The following is a 19655-nucleotide window of genomic DNA, read 5'->3' on the forward strand; positions in this document are numbered from 1 at the left end:
AGGGACATCGTGGAAGATCGAAACCCGAGTTCGTCTAGTCGAAATAGACGTCATATTATGTTTGGTAAAAGGGTGGCAGATGGACGGTTCCCGACGCCCACGTTGAAAGGATCGTGCTGAACGGCAAGAGTTTACAGGGAACCAAAGAGGGCCGTATGTAGTCGGCACACAACCGGTCGTGGAGGATTCGATTTATCTCCATACCCGCTCGCTCATGCATGAGATGCTGACGCGTCGGAAGTGGTACAGTGACGTACTCGGAGGCTTCGGCCTGGTTCTTCACAGATGGCGTTGGAAGAAGAGTAATGTAACAATAAGTGGAAATGTCTCTTGCCGAATGCTGATTCCGCCCCGAAACACTAGTAGAATCCGCCCTGGCTGCCGTGCTCGCAATCTTGATGAAGCCGATGGGTAAAAGGCAAACTGTATCCGTATCGGTATCCTCCAATCTGATCTGATATGCCTCGCAATCTCGTATCGTAATCTTTCTCCCTCCACCGTGCTAAAACATCTTGTGTGTTGATCTTTGGCATCTCCCAACCAACATTCTCTTGTGACATGATGTGGCGTCGACAACAACCGTTACTAACGCCGCTGCCGTTTGTCCTGATGGCTTCCGCTGCCCGCATCCACACCCTCGCTCCTGCGCTTCCGAGCCCTTTCATCACCACCTCGTGGGTCTCCGCGCTCATCACCCGGTCTCGACGACCGCGACTCCCGAGGCGGCGCATTGCCCCTCGAAGTCCCACTCCGACCATAATCATCCCCTCTTCCTCCATCGCCCCTGCCTCCACCCGGTGGTCCATCGCCCCTCGGCCCAGAGGGACCCTCACCACGATGGCCACGATGAGAACTCGACTCGCGCGGCGGACCGAGATCCCTCCCGCCGCTGGGCATTGGCTCTCGGCCACCGCCCGTCGACTCTCGCGTTGACCGGCGGAGGTCTCTCTCATCACGGTTGCTGCTTCCCGGTACATTAGATGACCTCCTGTCCCTATCTCTGTGCTCGCGGGGATCCTTGGGCTCGCCGCGCTCCCGATCTGGGGTACGCTCCCGGCTGTTGCGCCCAGACGCACGGGTGCTGCGCTCCGATCTGTGGTGTTCGCGACGGCTACGGTCGTGCTCGTTGCGGCTGGAACCGTAATCGTCGCCATTCATGGGGCCCCGGCTGCTAGTTTCGCGGTTGTCACGAGCATCGCTAGCGATCTGCTGAATTGGCTCGGCTCCGCGCGGCGCACGATCGATGCTTTCACGGCGAGATGAGTCCCGGAATGAATCAGGTGGCCGTTCGTGAACGGGCGTGCCTACGGGTGAGGCGCCAACCAGTATTTGGGCGTCTGAGCCCGCCAAGTTGGGTCGTGACCGAGACATGCGTAGGCTTGGGCCGCGGGCGTTGTCGGCAGAGGCCTTGTCAAGCATACTTTGGATGCCGCGGAGTTGTCGACCGCCAGGCCTCATCCGGTCGTTAGCAGCGGCAGGGCCAGTGGGGGCCGATGAGAAATCGGCACTGGGGCCGGAGGGCGCTGCTCGTGCTCCCGAGTTAGGTGCCGGCATCGATGGGCGGTCAGGTGTGTGCATCGGGGGGCGGCCATGCGAGCCATGTCCCGGTGGCTGAGGGGCAATTTGGTTCAGACGATCCGGATGAACGCCCGATGACCCCGAAGGTGCTGTTGGAGGCGGGGGTGGTGGCGGCGGAGGCGGCACTTGATTGATTTGGCGAACCCTATCCGGATGCACTCCAACCGAGGGAGGTGCGGTTGATGTTGGAGAGTTCACGCTAGCACCGTCATATTGCCCTCGGCGAGAGCGTGACGCGGAGGGGCCCGTTGGCGGATGACGTTCAGGAGTGGGCGGGCGGATAGGCTCAAGAGGCGGGAACCTATTGTCGGGCCGCATCGAAGGGCCGTTGGCAGGGCCGGTCCTACCGGTAGTCCGGCCGCCCCGGCCTCGCGGGCCCGAGGGCGCACCCACTGGCATATCGACGACGGACTGGATAGCGTTTAGCCGACCGTAGTTGGGGTCCTGCTGGTTGAGTCGTCCGTGGTCGTGATCCGATCGGGATTGGCCGGCATATGAGTCTCGAGGGCCCGCCTTCCTATCTTCACGCTCCGCGACTCGTTCCGGTCGTGAAGATGGCGCCGCAGTCTCCCTATGCGCGTCTCGCGGAGTTTCGGGCCGCGGCGAATGGCGATGCCGGCCATGACGATCCTCACGCGGATTATCCGGCTGAGGGGCGTCCGCTAGCGTGCGATCAGATCGCCTTGGTGATTCCGTTCGCGGGGGCCGTTCGCGGAGCGAGTCTCTCGGCGAGGGGCGGGTTGGAGGCTCTCGTGTGTCATTGATGAGGGCAGCCCTGGCTGGGTTAACCATTTCCGGCCGCTCAACATCAATAATCCGCGCGCGTTCTGGGTTGATCGAGGGCCCCTGAGCCGTATTCTGCGTAGCGGGCGCTGGCGGAGGAGTAGAGGCAGTAGGCTCCCTCGCAGGCCTCGAGTGGGATCGGCTCGAGTCGTGAGGGGGGCCCCTCTCCCGCGGCGGCGGGCGGCTGTCAGGACGGTTATCTCGGTCAGCGGGTGGTGCATGGTCGTGACGGCGCGGCGGAGGCTCTGCTCGTCCTCGGTCGGGAAGCCGGTTGGGCTCGCGACCGGCATCGCGGCCGGCAACTCGCGGTCCGGGTTCGCGTTGCCCAGCGTCGGGCGCACGCCTATCGGATGCTGGAATGTCGCGAGCGGGGCGCTCTGGGCGTGGTCCTTCCGGTGTGCGGTAGTCTCTGTTGTCCTGAGCACCTTGGAGCTCGCGAGCATCCCGTTGATGTTGGTCTCTTGGCTCGCGGCCGTCCCGATAATCTCGAGCGTCTCTCGAGGGGATATCTCTCCTGTCATTCCGAGGTTGGCTAAACCTGGCCCCTGGTACATCGGGTCTGCTGGGCAGATCCGGCCGGCTTGGAAGCCCAGGCCCACCCGGTGGGAGGGTCGAAAACCTGGGTGGCGGCTCTTGTCGGGCACTGGAGTGTGGTGTTGAAAGAGGTTTCGGAGTGATAGGCCGACCAGTATTGGGAGCCGCTGAGCCTGTCCTTGGGGCCGGAGAGTCCCTCGGCGGTTCCCTGGCTGGAAGCGGCCTTGGCAGATTCGGGCCGTTTGTCCTCGCAGCTGCCTTTCCAGCTCTCTTTTCGTCGACTTCTCCATCTTCAACCTCAGAAGGGTGCGGGGGACGCGCCCCAGTAGACCTGAATGTTGCCGCTGAACCTCGGAGGGAAGAATTGGCTGGCACTGCGGATCCTTTGTCGTCTTTGCCGTCGCTCTTCTGTGGGCAGTTAGCGTCTGCCGCGCCTGGAGTCTGAGTAAAAATACTTACAGCGCCCGGCCGGAAAGCCTGGACTAGGACCCATTTGGACTTCCTCCTAGCCAATTCGGAGTATGTAGTCTGCGCTGTCACGGACAGGTCGACGCGGTGCCCTTGGGCGGACTCGGGGGCGTTGGAGTTTGCCGACTCGCGATCCTTAATGGTGTTGAGCTGCTCCAAAAACTTGTCCGCCATGAAATTGATGGCCGGGAAGAAATCGATGACGCCCTTGAGGATGCTGATTGCATTTCGGATATGCATCCATTCCATACCGTTGAGGCATGATCGCAGAGCGGTGTTGAGCTCTTTGTGCCAGCGGAACAGGATTTCCTTGAAGGCATCATGCTCGGTAAACTCAGTCGGCTTCCCCTTGTCATCAAAGGCCGTGGCAAAGCCGATATATTCCCTAGTTTTGGCGCCCTGGAGTTCCTTGAGACCCAAAGCTTCTTTCTCGTAGGCACTCTTGCTGCTATGCCACTTAGAAAGGTCACTGAGGATGAACTTGAGAAAGCGCGCTAGATGCTCTGCCTCGCGGACGGTGCAGGTAAAGATCAGGGCGCGCAGGCGATTGTGGTTGAACAGCCGATCGTAAAGGGGCATGAGCTTGAAGTTGGACTTCGGATTCTCGTGCAAGAACTTGACTAGCCTGAAGCAATAGTCGGCATCCACGGGCGAGACCTGCAGACGTGGTAGGATGCATTCTTCGAGCAGGGTATCCGATGTCGCGTTGGCATCTTGGATGCCTGCAGGGAACCAACCGTTCGTCTGCCTGCCGATGTGAAGTTTGGTTTTCTGGAATCGTTCAATCCCGTCCTTCATTTCCTGAACAAGGCGCTGCTGCTGGTCCATGACGTCTTCGCGCTTCCGCTTCTTGGTTGCAATCGAACGAGGGGTGTCCGACCGGTCCGTGGCCGTCAACTCAGCGATCTGTGCCTTGAGCCTTTTGTTTTCGGCCTCGTAACTGTCCTGGGGCCAGACCAGGTTTCCCAGGTGCAGGGACCAGAAGAACACGTAGCATGCCGGCGAGATATACTGCCACGACTGTTGGGGCAATACCTTGGGGATCTCATCGATGAGCGGCGCGAGGGCGTCGGAAAGCGATTCCGGCAGGCGGCTGTTTGGTGTTTTCGGCGTCGGACTGCTGTGATTGGTGCCATCTCTGGCATCTGTGCCATTGGCGTCAGCCTGGGCTGACGTACCGTCACTGGTCACTGTCTCCATGGCGACATCGCCGTCGATATCCGCTACGACCTTTGCGGGCTGCGGGGGGCTTTCTTTGACTGATACGAGAGCCTTCGTGTCCCAACGAATGCTGTTTCGCCGAATCATGAAAGCAAGGTTGGCGTCGAGGCCGTAATCCTGCATGAGCTCGATGACGTCGGGCACCAAGCTGTTGAAAGTGTCGGGATCTAGATTGCTGAGTAGCAGGTCGAGGCATCGGCAGAGAACTTTATGGGCGCCGTCAACGAGGGCGGAGAGGTACTTGATGACCGCGTTCCCATCGGTGATGTTGTAAATCGCGTTCTGTCGATATTGGGAGATGTTGATGAGAAGTTGGCCCGCTAGGTTTGATTGCGACAGTGCCTTCATAAGACGCTGTGCGCTCCGTGCTGACAGTTCCCGCTTATCACCCAGATTGACGAGCGTCTGGCGGCGAAGTAGCTCACCGCCGGTCATGCCACGTAGCTGAGCATCGGTAAAATCGAATCCAGAGACGATACCTCCCATCGACTCGATCAGCTCTTCCAGGATGAGCAGGTCAGTCGAGTTGCCCTGCAGGAGCTGGCTGTGGACGTAGCGGAGAATAGGCAACGGATCCATGTTGGAATAGCGCTGAAACACTTTCCCGGAGAAACGCGACAGCGCTTGCAGCCACTTGCTCGTGAGCAACACCGAGGTCGCCTGGGTGCGGCTCCTCTCCTGGTCGGCAAGGGAGCTCAGGACAGACCAGACAAGGACATCGTATCCCAAATCAGTGAAGTACTTGGCACACTCGACAAAGGCCTCGATCAAGTTATCGTACGATTCGATCTGCTGCAGCGCAACCTTGCAAACGATACCGGGCGACGGGTAAGCAATCTTTGCGAGGTCCTTGGCCATCTGGATGATGTTGCTGTGTGACAGCCGCTTCATCTTGCTAAGGGTATGCAGTCTCGTCTGAGCGAAGGCCTTCTGCACGGGCTCGAGTCGAGAGGTGGCGCCTTCATACCACTCGGCGTAGACGTTGAACCGGTCCCGAACGGGGTACCGCTTGAGGAGTGACCACACACTGTCGACGGCTGACGAGTTGGGGTTGCCCATGCTCAGAGATGGTACCAGCAGACGTTTGAGCAGGTTGAGCCAACGCGCGGCATTGTCGGGTGATCGATCGTCGCTGAGGCTCTTGTTACCAATTCGGGCAATCTTGGCCACCAAGGAGGCGTCTAAGCCGATGTTTACGCCGATGACGTTTAGAAGTGATTCGCAAAGGGTGAAGATGTCGTCGACAGTTTGGCAAACCGGGACGTTATCGGCCCACTCATCCCAGTAAAAGCGGTAGCAAGGTCCGTCTTTAGCATCGTTCTGGTCTGCGTTCGGCCACCTCAGCGCGCGTTTGATGACGGGCGTCTTGAGTTTTAGGTGCCCCTTGAGTGCGCCTGACTGGTCGGGATCCAGGTGCTTCTTTGGTGGGCATTCGGCCGGAACCGAGAAGCTTGGTGAACTTTGTTGGAATACGACGTCGACGGAGTGATGGAGAATGCGATGAAAGAGCGGTATGAGGTCGGGGAATGCTCGTAGAATCCAATCATGCCGCCCGATGATGAAAAGAGATTCGGGGATAGCGCCGATGGTGAGAAGACACTTGAGAAGAAGCACTTTCTGATCATCAGGCTCCCGCAGCTCCGGCTTCGCTTCTGTCGGTTCCGGAGCCTTGGTAGGGTCCGATTTGCTCGCGGGGGCGTCGCGGCGGGGGATGCTCCCCGGGGGTGGGGGCATATCGTCCGGAAGGGCCCCCGCCATCATCAAGGCATTCTGCTCGCCGCCCGGCCGGCTCGCTTTCGCTTTCTCCTCCAGTTCTTTCATCTTCCGAACCTTGACGGCCTCCATGTCCTCATCCAGCGGCCATACGTGATTCCACAGATCGGTCAGCGAGACGAAGCCGACTTTGATCAGTAGCGAGACGAGATAGAGCAGGTTTGCTGGGAGGGTATCCTCGGGGTCTCTGGCTTCAGATGTGTAAAAGCGCAGCTTGAAACCCAGCATCTGGGCAGCGTCTCGGTTGCCTGGTGGTGGGAGGGTTTTTGTAATCCTGATCCAGTCTTGCTCGATACTAGATTCTGGACCGCCTTCGGTGGCGCCCTTTGCCAGGCGCTCCTCGTCAGATGCGGCGAGCTGCCGGCCGCCCAACTCGAAATAAGCGTCGAGCTTGACCTTGCGGGCTCGGTCCCAGAAGGCAATGTCCCGCTCCAGCCGCTGCTGGGCGAGGGCGAGCTCTTCCTCGTCGGTCGTGAGCCAGCCCCCATGCTGAGGTGTGGCCCAGTTAGGTAGACCACCAATGAATAAGTTAGCGGGTAGGCTAACTTGGCTGCGAGGCCACCACGAGCTGACGCGCAGGAACTTGATGAAGAACCGGAACTGCTTGATCAGCACGGCGGCGAAGACATCCAGGATTACATCCAGTACGCGACCAGGGTGCAGGTCGAAAGTCCCAATAAGGCCCATAACCTTGTTGAAAGTGGCCTGCACGACTTCGGAGCTGGGCGGCTCGGAACTGCTAGTCGTGAACAGCTCGGTGACGAGTTTTGCAAAGCCCTCGGTTTCTTCGCGTAACAGGTTGTAATTTGCTTGGCGGTATAGCAGGTTTGTGGACTGGCGAACACCCATCCGGAAAAAGGTGTCGCGGATCAGATCAAGGTGCTGAAGGATTGGCGGATCCAGGATGATGCGCATGAGGGTCGGAGATACGTTGGTGGCGACCATGAAGTCGCGGAGCTGCGGTCGCAGTGGTCCCGACTCGACATCCATGAAGGTAGACACGGTGTCGAGGAATAGGGTATGAGGATCAAACACAGCGGCATCGCGATCCGCCTCCGACAGGTCGGGGCCTAGAATCTCTTGGACAACGCCGCCGGCATCAGAGCCCTGAAGCCGGGCGTCGGTGACGGAATGAATGAGTTCCTGAAATATCATGACGACCTCTGTGAGATCTTCATCCTTTCGCGACTGGACGCCATGTTCGATGACTTCCTGTCGTGCACCCCTTGCCCATCTGCTCACGCGATCATCGGTGACGATGCTATAATCGTAGAAAGGTTGGATGGGGGATAGCGGCGGCGCAAGGGTGGCTGGAATTGGCGGCGGCGCCAGCGTTGCTGGTACTGTGGGAGGCGGAAGGGCGGCCGATGACGACGAGCTCGACGGCCTCGGGAGCGGCGGCGATCTAGGACCTGGACCACTGGAAGACGGATTCGGAGCATGGGACTGGGTAGAATCGCGACGCTCCCCTCTCCGTGAATTCCTACCGCCACGGTTATTACGACCTCCATCGAAGCTTCTCTCGTGCTGTCCCAATGTGGAATCCGAGGGCCGATGTGGTGACGGTCGCGAGGTACCAACATCGCTGGGACCTCGATCGTTTCTCTTGCGCTTCGGAGCCATCGTCAAACGAGCGATCGCCGAAGTCAGGTCATTTATCGAGGTGCGGCGGGTAGCCGAGAGTCGACGTCGAGTTTCGCAATCAATGGAATGCCTGATGGCTTGAGAACTCTTGCGCGCCCAAAAGTTAGATGCAAATGTCGCCGACGATGAAATTATGAAAGGGACGTGAGTGAGGGGATGCGTGAAGCGGTTGGCGCTTTTTGAAAAGAAAGGCGCAGGCGGGAAAAGAAGGGCGAAAAGAGACCGGCAAAACAATAGGTAGCAAAAGAATCGCGAATTTACCTATTTGGAAAACGGGCTCAATAGAATGTGCCGTCCCGCGCACCGACAAGAAGTGAAGTCGGTGTGGGCTGCCAGGTGGTGACTGGCGATGCTGGTTTTTAGAAGTCGGAGGTCGGGAACCAGAACGAGCAGCTTCGCGTCAAATCGCCAAATCGCATCGAGCTTGGCGTGGTTGCGTTTGGCAGGCCTGGTGCTGGAACAAACCGTGACTGCAACAAAGCCGGGCCAGCCTCATTTGACAAGGCTGCCAAGAGATTTGGGGGAGTGAGTAGCAGTGACACGCTTGCTCTGCAAACCTGAGCCTTGATTTAAAGTACAAAGAACTTGTGTGAGAGCCACATGCGCGATCGGCCAACCCAATGGGTGACCCACCGACGCACTGGCCCGTCCAACGGCCGATTGCCGGCCATTCGGAACAGCCAGGACGTACCCCAGCCGGACCTCGTCTCCCCCCTTCCTTGTTCGGAGGACAGCATGGATGTTCTGGCAATTGCGCAATCCACGCTTGCGGCTCCAACGCAGTTTCCGCCCCAGATGCCGCCCCAAAAAAAGTGTTACTGGTGTGAATGACTGATGCCGACTCCCCTCCATGACTCTCCCGCGTGCCCGTGTTTATCCTCCAGGATCTGAGAGCGAGGGCCACTTAACTGCCGTGGGAAAGTTTCCCATACAAAAATAAATTCCTTTGATTCCCTCGATTTCTTGAAATTCCGTCCCCTTTCCTCCCCAAACCATCCCATACATAGTTATTCTCTCGTCTTCCTCTCTTCATCCCACAACCCATCATGACCCCAGATTGTGTGCGCAACGGCCCGGGGCCAGTGTACGGTGAGTCAATCCCAGTACCATCCCGTCTATCTATACTGTCTCGTCGTCAATGGCCCTCTCTTTTCCCATTCCATCAAGCACATCCCTCCCGGCAAGAGCGGTGACTGAATACTTCCAAGAAAGAATACACTCGCAGCCCGAGAATCCGTTCGCGGAGCTCATTCCGCACCAGCAGATCGCCGTAATCCCGTCTTTCACTCTTGAATCAGGCGTCACTCTTTCCAATGTGCCTGTAGCATACACCACCAGAGGCACCCTCTCTCCCGATGCCGACAATGTCATGGTCATCTGCCACGCCCTCACCGGCAGCGCCGATGTAGGCGACTGGTGGGGCCCTTTGCTCGGCGGGCCTGGCCGGGCCTTCGACACGTCGCGCTTTTTTGTCGTGTGCATGAACAGCCTGGGAAGTCCGTACGGCACCGCCAGTCCGGTCACCGCTAAAGATGGGGACCCGTCCAAGGGCCAGTACGGGCCTGAATTCCCTCTCACGACCATCAGGGACGATGTCCAGTGCGTATCCCCTCCCATTTTTGAGAGGTACTGATTCTCACCTGAATAAGGTTGCACAAGCTGCTTCTCAACGAACTAGGTGTCAAACAAATCGCTGCGGTCATCGGCGGGTCACTGGGCGGTATGTTTGTCCTCGAATGGGCGTACTTCGGCAAAGACTACGTGCGGTGCATCGTGCCCATCGCCACCTCCAGCAGGCACAGCGCTTGGGGGATCAGCTGGGGCGAGGCCCAACGGCAGTCCATCTATGCCGACCCCAAGTACGAGGACGGCTATTACTCTTTCTCCGACCCCCCCTCCACGGGGCTGGGCGCAGCACGCATGGCTGCACTCCTGACGTACCGGAGTCGGAATTCCTTCGAGGCTCGCTTCGGCCGAAACATTCCCGACCCCTCCCGACGACAGACGATCCGCGAACGGCCAACACCTTCCACGGCCTCGGAGGCCCATTTCCACACCCATAACGACGGACACAAGTGGACGCGAAGCCCATCTCGCAAGAACAGCGATGACGGAGTACAAACCCCGAAGTACGAGGACACCGAGGACGTATCCGTGGATCCGCAGTTCCATGGGCCAAAGAACGGCGGTCTCACGGGCGGGGAGGTGATGCCAACGAGCTCGACGTATTTCTCGGCCCAATCGTACCTACGCTACCAGGGCGGGAAGTTTGTCAAGCGCTTCGACAGTAACTGTTACATTGCCATGACCCGCAAGCTCGACACGCACGACGTGAGCCGGGGCCGCGCTGGGACAATAGCCGAGGCGCTGGCCATGATCGAGCAGCCAACCCTGGTTCTCGGCATCCAGAGCGATGGCCTGTTTACCTTTGCCGAGCAGGAAGAATTGGCACAGCATATCAAGAATGCTCGGCTGGAGAGGATCGACAGCCCGGAAGGCCACGACGCCTTCCTCTTGCAGTTTGAGCAAGTCAACCATTACACGCTTGAATTTTTGAGGGAAGCCCTCCCGGACATCATGAGCAGGGATACCAACGGTGTGGTAGCGGAGAGCTCGGTCGGTGAGCTGACCAAGAGCAGCACCTTTGGCGAGGCCGAGGTTGAGGACATTACGGCGTGGTAGCGGATTCCGAGTCTCGAATCAATCACCCAAGAATCTTCGTGCCTGGTCTCGTCGCTGCCCCTTGCGGTTGTCTCCACGCCCTACTTGCGCTGCACCTCATTGGACGGCATAGATGCAAGCCACTCGCCGGTGACCTGCAGATACCGGAGAAGGTTGTAAGACCACCACCTCCCGATCGAGCTCCGAGCACGTTGGCCGTGGCGGCGTGGGGGGGTTAACACGCACCATGCACCCCGCAGAACGTGCTGCGCAACGTGCTTCCGGCCCCGTTTTGGGACGACAACTCGGATTTAGAATTAGCCACTCCAACGTGAGGCAATTCTCGCCGCCTGTTCAACTCAGGCTAGTTTATGGTAGAGAGAAGGCTTCATTCGGACTAGGGAAAATAGGATGAGCTCCAATGAGAGAAATAGACTGCATTTGACAAGCTGCATTCGAGACAACTCCAGACAACTCCGAGCAGTGACCCGCGCTCTGCAACCCCCTCCTCCGCGCCTCGACCCCCCGTACTCATTCACTCCGGTTTCTGCCCATAAACAACATGGCTAACAACACCAACAGTTAGCACCGCACAGCACACCCCACGAAACACACCGCCCCAAACCACCACCCAAAAATAAAAATAAAAGAGAGAGGCAAAACTCACAAATCAAACAGCGCATGCACCTTCGGATCCGCCAAATCCCGCCTCACCCTCGCCAGCAGCGCCCACACCTGCTCCTCGCTCCACCCCAGCACGCCCGTATACAACCGCATCGACAAGCCCTCCAGGCCATTCAGCACCTGCATCAGGTTCCACGTGCCCACCTCTTTCAGCGTCGCATCCCGCGCCCACGCGCCGATGGGCACGCGGTAGCGCCGGTGCACCACGCCCTCGAACCCGGCCGCGCGCGCCCACCCTTCCAGCTTGGAGCCCGGGTTCGCGTCCCGGCCCAGCTTGTCGGCCGCCCCGCACAGCGTGCCGATCCACTCGCGCAGCGCGTGCTGCGGGGTGAGGGAACTGTCTTCGGAGTAGTAGAGGAGGTTGAAGTCTTGGAATTCGGCGGTGCCGCCGGGGTTGAGGTTTCTGTGTGCGTGGGGTGAGTAGAGGGGTGGGTTAGGGAGGGGTTATCACGGTGGAGGTTAGAGGGGGGTGGGAGAAGGGGGGAGGGTGTGGAAAAAAGGGAGGGAGGGAGGGAGGAGGGGGGACGGACTCGAAGATTTGGGACATTAGCTTGGGCCAGTCGTGGATGGAGGCGGCCATGTAGCGGGAGAAGATCCAGTCGAATTTGGCCGGGTGGACCCACGGGTCTTCGACGTCGTCGACTTCGAACTTGACGTTGGGCGGGACGAACGCGGCTTGGGTTGCTGACAGGTCGTTGCCGATGATCTAGGCAAGGGGGTAAGGAGAGGGGGAGGTTAACTAGTGCGTGGAAGGTGGGGGGGCAACGGCGGGAAGGCGAACCGTGGCGTTGGGGAAGTCGTCTGCGATGGAGATGGCCCCTGGAACGAGTGTGTGTGTGTGTGAGTGGACGCCGTCCAAGAGTGAGGCTGGGTTAGCGCTTACACGCGCCGTTTCCGGTGCCGATGTCGAGGATACGACGGGTCTTTTCCTTGTCGATGGGCGCGGCATAGAGTCCCCCGACGAGGCGTGTCATGACGTTGTGGAGGAGGACAAGCCGGTCCATTTCCTGCTCGTCATTTGGTCGCGAGTATCCTGCTTATCACACAACCGCGGCTTAGAACCAATGCTCGATGACCCTAGTATCTCGCCGGTTACAAGATATACTCGGCCTAGTTAGGACGTACTTCCTGCTCGGAAAGCGTGATATCGACGGCCATGCTCAAAAGGGTAGTCGACCACACTTGAAGCCAAGGATGTCGCGTAGCTCGAGTCTCCGCTATTCGACGAGACAGCCGTGTTAGTGAGTCCGTTGTCCGCCTTGCAAGGCATATGTACATAAAGAAACGAGACTTGATTCGAGATAGCACTCACGCCGTCTCGTCCAAGTCGCTTGCTAACTAAAGAAAGACAATATGTTAGGCTCTGTTGTATTACACATCAAAAAATGAAGCGGTGAGAATCACAGCAGCATCAACTTCGATTGTCTCTGTCCCGTGTTCGGTCCATGTGTTCATGGCGGGAGCGGACCCGGATGCCGCCTCCTTTTCTGCCATGCTGTAAAGTGCTTCGGCTCACTTTTCACCGGTGTACGTGAAAGAGTTGGACCAGTCTGCGAGGTCATCTGAGAACTGAGATGAGCGGGGTTTTACCGCGGTTGATCTGGCTAACCACGGAGCCAGGTTCAGAAAGTCCTGCAGAGAGGTTGCATTGAACCCCGGGATTGATGGGTGCTTTGTCCCGTCGCCTTTGTCATAGGCCTAACCGGTTTTGCTGGCTGTCGTTTCTCAATCCCTGCCTGATGCTGGCGAGTCAATTATGAGTGGCCGCTTATGTGCCCGGGATCAGTTGACCCTTGAGTCTCAACTCCAAGGTGGATTTGGGGAGGTGTTTGGCTGAGAAAGAGACCGGACTTTCAGCAGTCCCAAGTGAGCAGTTATTATACACTTCTATCTAACAGCTCCAAGCAACACCCGTTATATCTGGGTATAACGAACCGTTTGTCCTCAAAAGCAATGCCAACTCCGACGCTCCTTTTCCCGGATCCATCTGCCACAGTAAAGATACAGATTCCCATTCCGCGTCCCATTTCACCCTGCCTTCTGTTCCGACCGCAACCAAGCCATTGCACCCCTTAATACCCGCGGTCAACAAACGGCGCGAAGTTTCTACTCGCATACCGCTCATTATCCATTTCCAACACCATATTGTCGCTCCCCTCCCCTTCCGCCTCCTCCGTCTGCTCGATCCTCCTCTTCACATTCCCACCAGCATGTCCCATCCCCCCAGACTGCTGCTGCGCCTGCGGTTGCTGATAGCTCATGACCCCGACATCGCCCTTGGCCCTGAGGATATCCTCATACGTCGCCAGCTGAAACTTGAAGTCGTCCCCCAGCGCGACGCAGAAGCGCTGCAGCTGCATAAACTGCACGGCCTGCACGATGCCCAGCCCATACATCGTCATCAGATACGCGGCCACGACGGCCGCCGACCGCCCATTCCCCGTCTCACAAACCACCAACACCTTCCCCTTCCTCCCTTGCCTCGCCAACCCCAGCACATGCTCATTCACCATGCGCGCCGCGACCGAAAACACCCCCACCAACTCCCGCCCATCCGCGATATCAATCCCCTCCACCACAATCCCCATCCCCTCCACAGCACGGCGCGCCCCACCCACCAGCATCGCCCCTCCCGCAAAGCGCGCGTCGCGCGCGCACAGCACCATGGTGATGCCCTCGCGGGCGAGGAAGGCGCGGTCCTTGGCGGCGCTGGCGGGGCCGAGGTAGAGAAAGGCCAGCACGGGCTGGGCGGCGCGGCGCGCCTCGTACACCCACACGGAGGCGCGCGCCGTCTGCGGGGCGCCGCCGCCCGTGACGGCGGCCAGGTCCGCGGGCGACAGCCCCGTGGTGTGCACGGCGGTCGGGGTCGGGTGGATGGTCATGAGGATGTCTCTTGTCTCGTTGGCGGCGGTGGTGGTGGTGTTGTTGGGGTTGGGGTGGTGGTTGCTGTTGGGGTTGTTGGGGAGGTTGTTGGTGTTTGTGAGGATCATGTTGTTCGGGTTGGCGAGGCTGGGGTGGAGGGGTGGCGGGACGTGGATGTATGGTGGTGATGGCGCCCGCGAGGAGTATGGCGCTGTTGGGAGGGCGGTGGATTTAATTGGGAATTGGGGTTGGTTGTCCATGATGGGTGGGATTGTGTAGTGCGTCGTCATGTATGATGTGTGTGGGTGTGGGTTGGAGAATGAAATGGATGAGATGACGAGTTGATGATGATCTGTGGTTTCTGGCGGTCAGATTAAGGGAAGTAATCGGCGGCCCGAGGTTGGCCCCGAGCTGATCACGTTCACTCTCTCCCCGAGTTGAATGTTGGTCGTTGGTTGTTGGCTGTTGGTGCAAGCGAGCAACGGATGAAAGTCACCAATTTGTTGAAGATACAAAATGACAAATAACTAACGAAAGGTGTAAAACAACAATGAGAAAAGGAGAGCTGCGTTTGTCAAATATATAGCGGATTTAGGCAACGGAAACTACCAGGTACTGAGGAGCGGTCTTAATTGAAACGGTTTGGGTGTTCATTGGCTTTGCCTTCCTTTTGAATGATGAGACGAGAGACTTTCAGCTCCCTCCCTCATTGAGTGAAGTCGCGACTCGACCAAGTCGTCCAAGCGCGATGTCTGCCTGGGCGGCAACCTGGAAGTGGGGCGGGTTAAATTGGTCGAGACTTGACCCGAACCCTTGGAATCCAGGGTTGGGAACCAACGTGACCACCCCCGAGCCACCCCTTTCAATATCGCCCATGAACATTTGGTCCGTCTCCCCAAGTATCAGACGTAAAGTAGCGTATATGATATATAGAGGGTATCCTTTTTCTGACAACCATCGACATGCAGAACGTCGTCTATAATACAGACAACTGCGGCCAACAAGCCATCATCTAGGGACTTGCCCTCGTAGCGCTCGATTTCGGGGTGCTCTGTTTGGCCAGCGGCGACGTTATCTCGGGAGTCACGGACCTCGACTCCACGCGGGGCCGGTTCTTCGCCCCGGTAGCTAGCTTCTTGCGCTTCTTCTCCGAGGTATCAGAAGACGTGCTGCCTTTACGAGTGATGATACCGGGATACTCTTCCGCCTCGAGCTTGGGCGTCGGGGTTCGTGATCCGTGAACGCTCGACATACTGCCTCGGCGCATACTTGCGCTGCCGCTTCTTGTCCGTCTGTGCTCGCTCACTACAGCCGCGTGTCGCGGGTGGTGGACCTTCTCGTTAGCTACCGCAACGGGTTTCTCCATCGTAGCCCTTCCCCCGGGGAGCCACCAAAACCAGCCGCGGTTTTGCTTGCCCAGCTTGCGATCCCGCTCTTTGATTCTGACCCGTAGCAGAGCGCGGCGCTCGTTCTCCTTCTCCCAGTACTCCGCCCTGTACAGCTCCCAGTTCTCCCTAAACGTAGGCGAGAATGGCTTCGCCAGCAGCAGGAGCTTGATGTAGTCCCCGCCCGAGGCCAAATCCTCCTCGTGCCCGCCCTTCTCCTCGTCCCAGTTCGTCACATGCACCATCGGGTGGCTCTCCCGCGATAAATGCAACTCCTTATCTACCTCCCGCAGCAGCCCGGGCTCGACCCAGCGATACGAGCTCCCATTATTCGAAAACAGGCCGTAGGTGAGGAACCAGCCGGCGGTGCTGAGGGCCTCCTTCCACCAGGGCCGCTTCATGACCACGAGCTTGCAGTTGAAGGCGCGCAGGCCGCGGTTCGAGACGGCGAGCCAGCGGCGCGGCCAGCGCACGCCGCGCTCCCAGATGCCCGTGGCCCACACGAGCAGGCCCGTGACGACGCCGCCCAGGAAGCACATGTGCTCCGTCGTCTCGACCACCCAGTACACGCTGCCGCCGACCCCACGGCCGTCCTCGCGCGGCGCGAAGAACAGCGCGTACCCGAAGAAGGCCGTCCACAGCGTCAGCAGCGACAGGAAGAAGGTGTGGTGCCGCCGCCGCGCCCGCAGCTCGAGGTACTGGGCCCGCAGCGACGCTTCGAGCACGAGGAGGTTGAGGTAGATCATCGAGGGCGAGCTCGGCGTGTGCGAGAGCGGGTCGCCGGGCTTGCCCGGGGTCGGGGGCGAGGCGGAGGAGGCGATCGGGGTGGTGCCGCCGGCGGCTTTGGCGGGGTCCTGCCCCGGGATGGTCATCGGGGCGCCCTTGACGATGGAGTCGAGGGAGTCGGACATTGTGCTGGCGGCGGTGACCAAGCACGGCGAGGTACCGGTACCTCGGTAGGTAATGTAGGAGTGTGACGTGCCGGGGCCCGAGAGACTTCGGTTCGGTGCCGCAGCCCGGAGGGATGCCCTATCGAGGACGTCGAGCGCGGGAGCAAATCGGGACTTGACACCGCCGGATTCGGGTCACAAGGGAAACGTCGGGTGGTGGCGGCGTACTGCAGGGGGCGCCGAGAGGAGCTGCGTCAGCTTGTCAGGCCTAGCCTCATGCAATAAAGGCAGAATGTGAGCTGGATTCGTATGTCCGGACTTTAGCATACTATCGCCGCCGGATTGTTGTTCCAAAGCGGATGGTTTGGTGGAGACTGGGATTGGATGGGATGATTTTTTTGGTTGCAGGCGCGGTCCCTGATTGCTCGGAGCCTTTTTGGCGGCCTGGAATCAATCCGCAGGGTCTCATCCCGCCAACGTCATCGGTGTTTTTAGCGACTGTCAGGGGCTGCCCTGCGCAAATCGGGCGGCGGAACGAAGCAAATTCCGATGCATGCCGGGGGCGACCTCCATTTGTCTTACTGGCCTGTCTCTGTTGGGGAGAGGATCTCACCGAATGCGAGCAATGCAGCACAACTCTTTGATAAGGGGTGGCGTCCCAACGCGGCCTTCTCTTCCCTCTCAACATGCTCAAGACATACCCGACGACCTTTTTGCTGCCAAAGCGAATAAAGTCGGCCTCTCTGGCTACACGTTGCGATCCCGACAGCGCTCCCGTGCAGATCAACCATAGCAGTGGCCTCTCGACCGACGCCTCTTTCTCCCCGCAAGAGGACCCCCGACAACCTATCCTCCTCGCCCGCCACCGGACAATGTCGCAGGCCAATACCGACAGCGCGCCGCGACCCCAGCGCACGACGGGGGCTTACTTTCCTCTCGGTTACAAGGAAGCTGCACAACAATGGGTAGGTTTGCCCTCTTGGCTGGGTGCACTGCACCCCGCTGCGAATCGCGCCAACCTAGGGTACTGACTGACTGACTCCCTCTCAGTGGACGAGTATATCCTCCCGCCAGGCCGAGCGCAATGTCCTCTCCTACGTCCCATTTCTCCGAGAAGCCACCGCTGAGACTGTCGGTTCACAATTACAAGACCTCGCGAAGAGCGACCCATTCGGCCAGCGGGTATGGCGGTCCTCGATGGTGCAGCTATCCGGCAAGAACCGCGCCCTAAATGAGCTATCGATTGAGCGCGTCGGTGAAGAAGCCGACGACACCTTGGTGATGGTTCACGGATACGGTGCTGGCTTGGGCTTCTTCTACAAGAACTTCGAACCGTTAAGTCGCGCGCAAGGCTGGAAGCTGTACGCGTTAGACATGCTTGGCATGGGCAACTCAGCGAGGCCAAACTTCAAGATCCAGGCCAAGGAACCCAAGGAAAAAATTGCCGAGGCAGAAGGCTGGTTTATCGACGCACTAGAAGAATGGCGCAAGGTCCGGAAGATTGAAAAGTTCACCTTGCTCGGCCACTCGCTCGGCGGCTACCTCGCCGTCTCTTACGCTCTCAAATACCCTGGCAGGCTCAACAAGCTCATCCTCGCCTCACCAGTCGGCATTCCCGAAGACCCCTGGGCCGTCAACGCCGCCATGCCCGAGCCCGGGGAATCCACCATGGCGGCCGAGTTCACCCAGGACCAAGAAGACATCGTCAGCGGCGAGCCCGCCGGCGACAACGCCGCCTTCGTTCGCGCCCCTTCGGCCGACAAGAAATCCGCCGCCTCCAAGCCCGGCACTTCCACAACCCCTCCGAAACGCCCCATCCCCGGCTGGCTCGTCTGGCTGTGGGACGCCAACGTCTCACCCTTCAGCATCGTGCGCATGGCCGGCCCGCTCGGCCCGCGCTTCGTGTCGGGCTGGACGTCGCGGCGGTTCAACCACCTGCCGGCGGACGAGAAGGAGGCGCTGCACACGTACTCGTACTCGCTCTTCCGGCAGAAGGGCAGCGGCGAGTACGTGCTGCCCTACCTGCTCGCGCCGGGCGCGTACGCGCGCAGCCCCGTCATCAACCGGATCCAGGACGTCGGCCGCCAGGTGGTGCGGCCCGCGGCGGCGGCCGACGGCGGCGACGGCGCTACCCCTGCGCTCCGCGAGGCCGGCCTGCCCATCGTCTTCATGTACGGCGAGAACGACTGGATGGACGTCGCGGGCGGGTACGCCGCCGAGGAGAAGGTCAAGCAGCGCGTCGTCAAGGCCCTGCTCCACGGCACCGACGACGAGAAGCGCCGCGAGAACGGCAGCGCAAAGGTCCTCGTCGTCCGCAACGCCGGCCACCACCTCTACCTCGACAACCCGGACGAGTTTAATGAGATGGTTATGAAGGAGATGGAGGAGACGCGGCGGCGGCGGTTGACGTTCAAGGAATAGGTGGGCTACGCCGACGGGGTTCGGGTCTGTCCGGTTTGATTTGACGGGGGGTGTTTAAACGGTGGTGACGGTGCATGACGGCGTTGGGATTGGGGACTGTCGGGTTCAGACAGGACCGACTCGGAGGTGGAATCTAGTGTGTGGAATTTAGACTACTACACTGCGGAGAGGTGTTTTCCTCGCGAATACCATAAATAGACTGCGGTCGACCGCTCTGAGAAGTTGTTAGTACATAGCTGGCGGGATGCCAAGTATTCAAAAACGGTTATTCAACTTAACGGCGTTTCCTTGAGGAGGTGGGAAGTAAATATGCCATGTGGCCGCCGTTTAAACTGCTTGCGTGAATAGTATCGAGGTTTTACTGGATGCAATTTGTATACCTAAGCACACATCTCCATGTTACGAGGCACCGTTTCTATTCCCTGACTTTAACTTGCCAATACGTTTGGTAGTTCATGTCTTGCAACGTCCATCTTCTTCTTCCCATGGTAACTTACAACACCCTGCTAACAGAGGTAACGGAATGTAAAAAAGAACGAAAGATGAGAAAATAAACAAGACTAACTAAGGGTATCACAGAGGCCTGTTGTACCCACAAACCAAAAAAGTACACAAGCAGTATTACAGTCTGTATCCGACAGCTTAAAAGAAGAATACAACCCACACATGGAGCACCCAGCCCCCTCTAACTCCATCGACCAACCCACAACTAGTCAGTTCGCCCAACCCAAGCATCTACCGCCTCTAAACC

General features: G+C 58.9%; 6 protein-coding genes across 6 annotated transcripts; 2 read left to right on the plus strand and 4 right to left on the minus strand.

Moving 5' to 3' along the window:
• Positions 1-402: 402 nt before the first annotated feature.
• B0H64DRAFT_179636 (transcription factor/nuclear export subunit protein 2-domain-containing protein) lies at positions 403-8382 on the minus strand. Its single transcript, XM_062798892.1, has 3 exons — positions 8263-8382; positions 3355-8088; positions 403-3303 (listed from the first exon to the last, which is right to left on the minus strand). Exons 2-3 carry the CDS (start codon positions 7978-7980, stop codon positions 586-588), a joined length of 7344 nt encoding a protein of 2447 aa, XP_062657580.1. The 5' UTR covers positions 7981-8088; positions 8263-8382; the 3' UTR covers positions 403-585.
• Positions 8383-9139: 757 nt separating this feature from the next.
• B0H64DRAFT_325889 (Alpha/Beta hydrolase protein) lies at positions 9140-10683 on the plus strand (the record flags this gene model as incomplete). The annotated part of the gene is made up of 2 exons (XM_062800714.1): positions 9140-9600; positions 9651-10683. 2 exons carry the CDS (start codon positions 9140-9142, stop codon positions 10681-10683), a joined length of 1494 nt encoding a protein of 497 aa, XP_062657581.1.
• Positions 10684-11137: 454 nt separating this feature from the next.
• On the minus strand, positions 11138-13085 carry B0H64DRAFT_179713 (S-adenosyl-L-methionine-dependent methyltransferase). Its single transcript, XM_062798895.1, has 8 exons — positions 12751-13085; positions 12659-12684; positions 12472-12563; positions 12230-12379; positions 12128-12165; positions 11877-12052; positions 11330-11749; positions 11138-11228 (listed from the first exon to the last, which is right to left on the minus strand). The coding sequence occupies exons 1-8, from the start codon at positions 12838-12840 to the stop codon at positions 11198-11200; spliced, it is 1023 nt and encodes a 340-aa protein (XP_062657582.1). The 5' UTR covers positions 12841-13085; the 3' UTR covers positions 11138-11197.
• A 1-nt stretch (position 13086) lies between these two features.
• B0H64DRAFT_179704 (protein-tyrosine phosphatase-like protein) lies at positions 13087-14859 on the minus strand. Its single transcript, XM_062798894.1, has one exon. It carries the CDS (start codon positions 14496-14498, stop codon positions 13419-13421), a length of 1080 nt encoding a protein of 359 aa, XP_062657583.1. The 5' UTR covers positions 14499-14859; the 3' UTR covers positions 13087-13418.
• Positions 14860-16657, minus strand: B0H64DRAFT_179703 (Spo7-like protein-domain-containing protein). Its single transcript, XM_062798893.1, has one exon. The coding sequence runs from the start codon at positions 16502-16504 to the stop codon at positions 15221-15223; it is 1284 nt and encodes a 427-aa protein (XP_062657584.1). The 5' UTR covers positions 16505-16657; the 3' UTR covers positions 14860-15220.
• Positions 16658-16995: 338 nt separating this feature from the next.
• On the plus strand, positions 16996-19175 carry B0H64DRAFT_343201 (Alpha/Beta hydrolase protein). Its single transcript, XM_062801274.1, has 2 exons — positions 16996-17448; positions 17534-19175. The coding sequence occupies exons 1-2, from the start codon at positions 17170-17172 to the stop codon at positions 18902-18904; spliced, it is 1650 nt and encodes a 549-aa protein (XP_062657585.1). The 5' UTR covers positions 16996-17169; the 3' UTR covers positions 18905-19175.
• Positions 19176-19655: the final 480 nt, after the last annotated feature.

The sequence above is a fragment of the Chaetomium fimeti genome, assembly GCF_033439085.1.
Source record: "Chaetomium fimeti strain CBS 168.71 chromosome Unknown B0H64scaffold_5, whole genome shotgun sequence".
Lineage (NCBI taxonomy): Eukaryota > Fungi > Ascomycota > Sordariomycetes > Sordariales > Chaetomiaceae > Chaetomium > Chaetomium fimeti.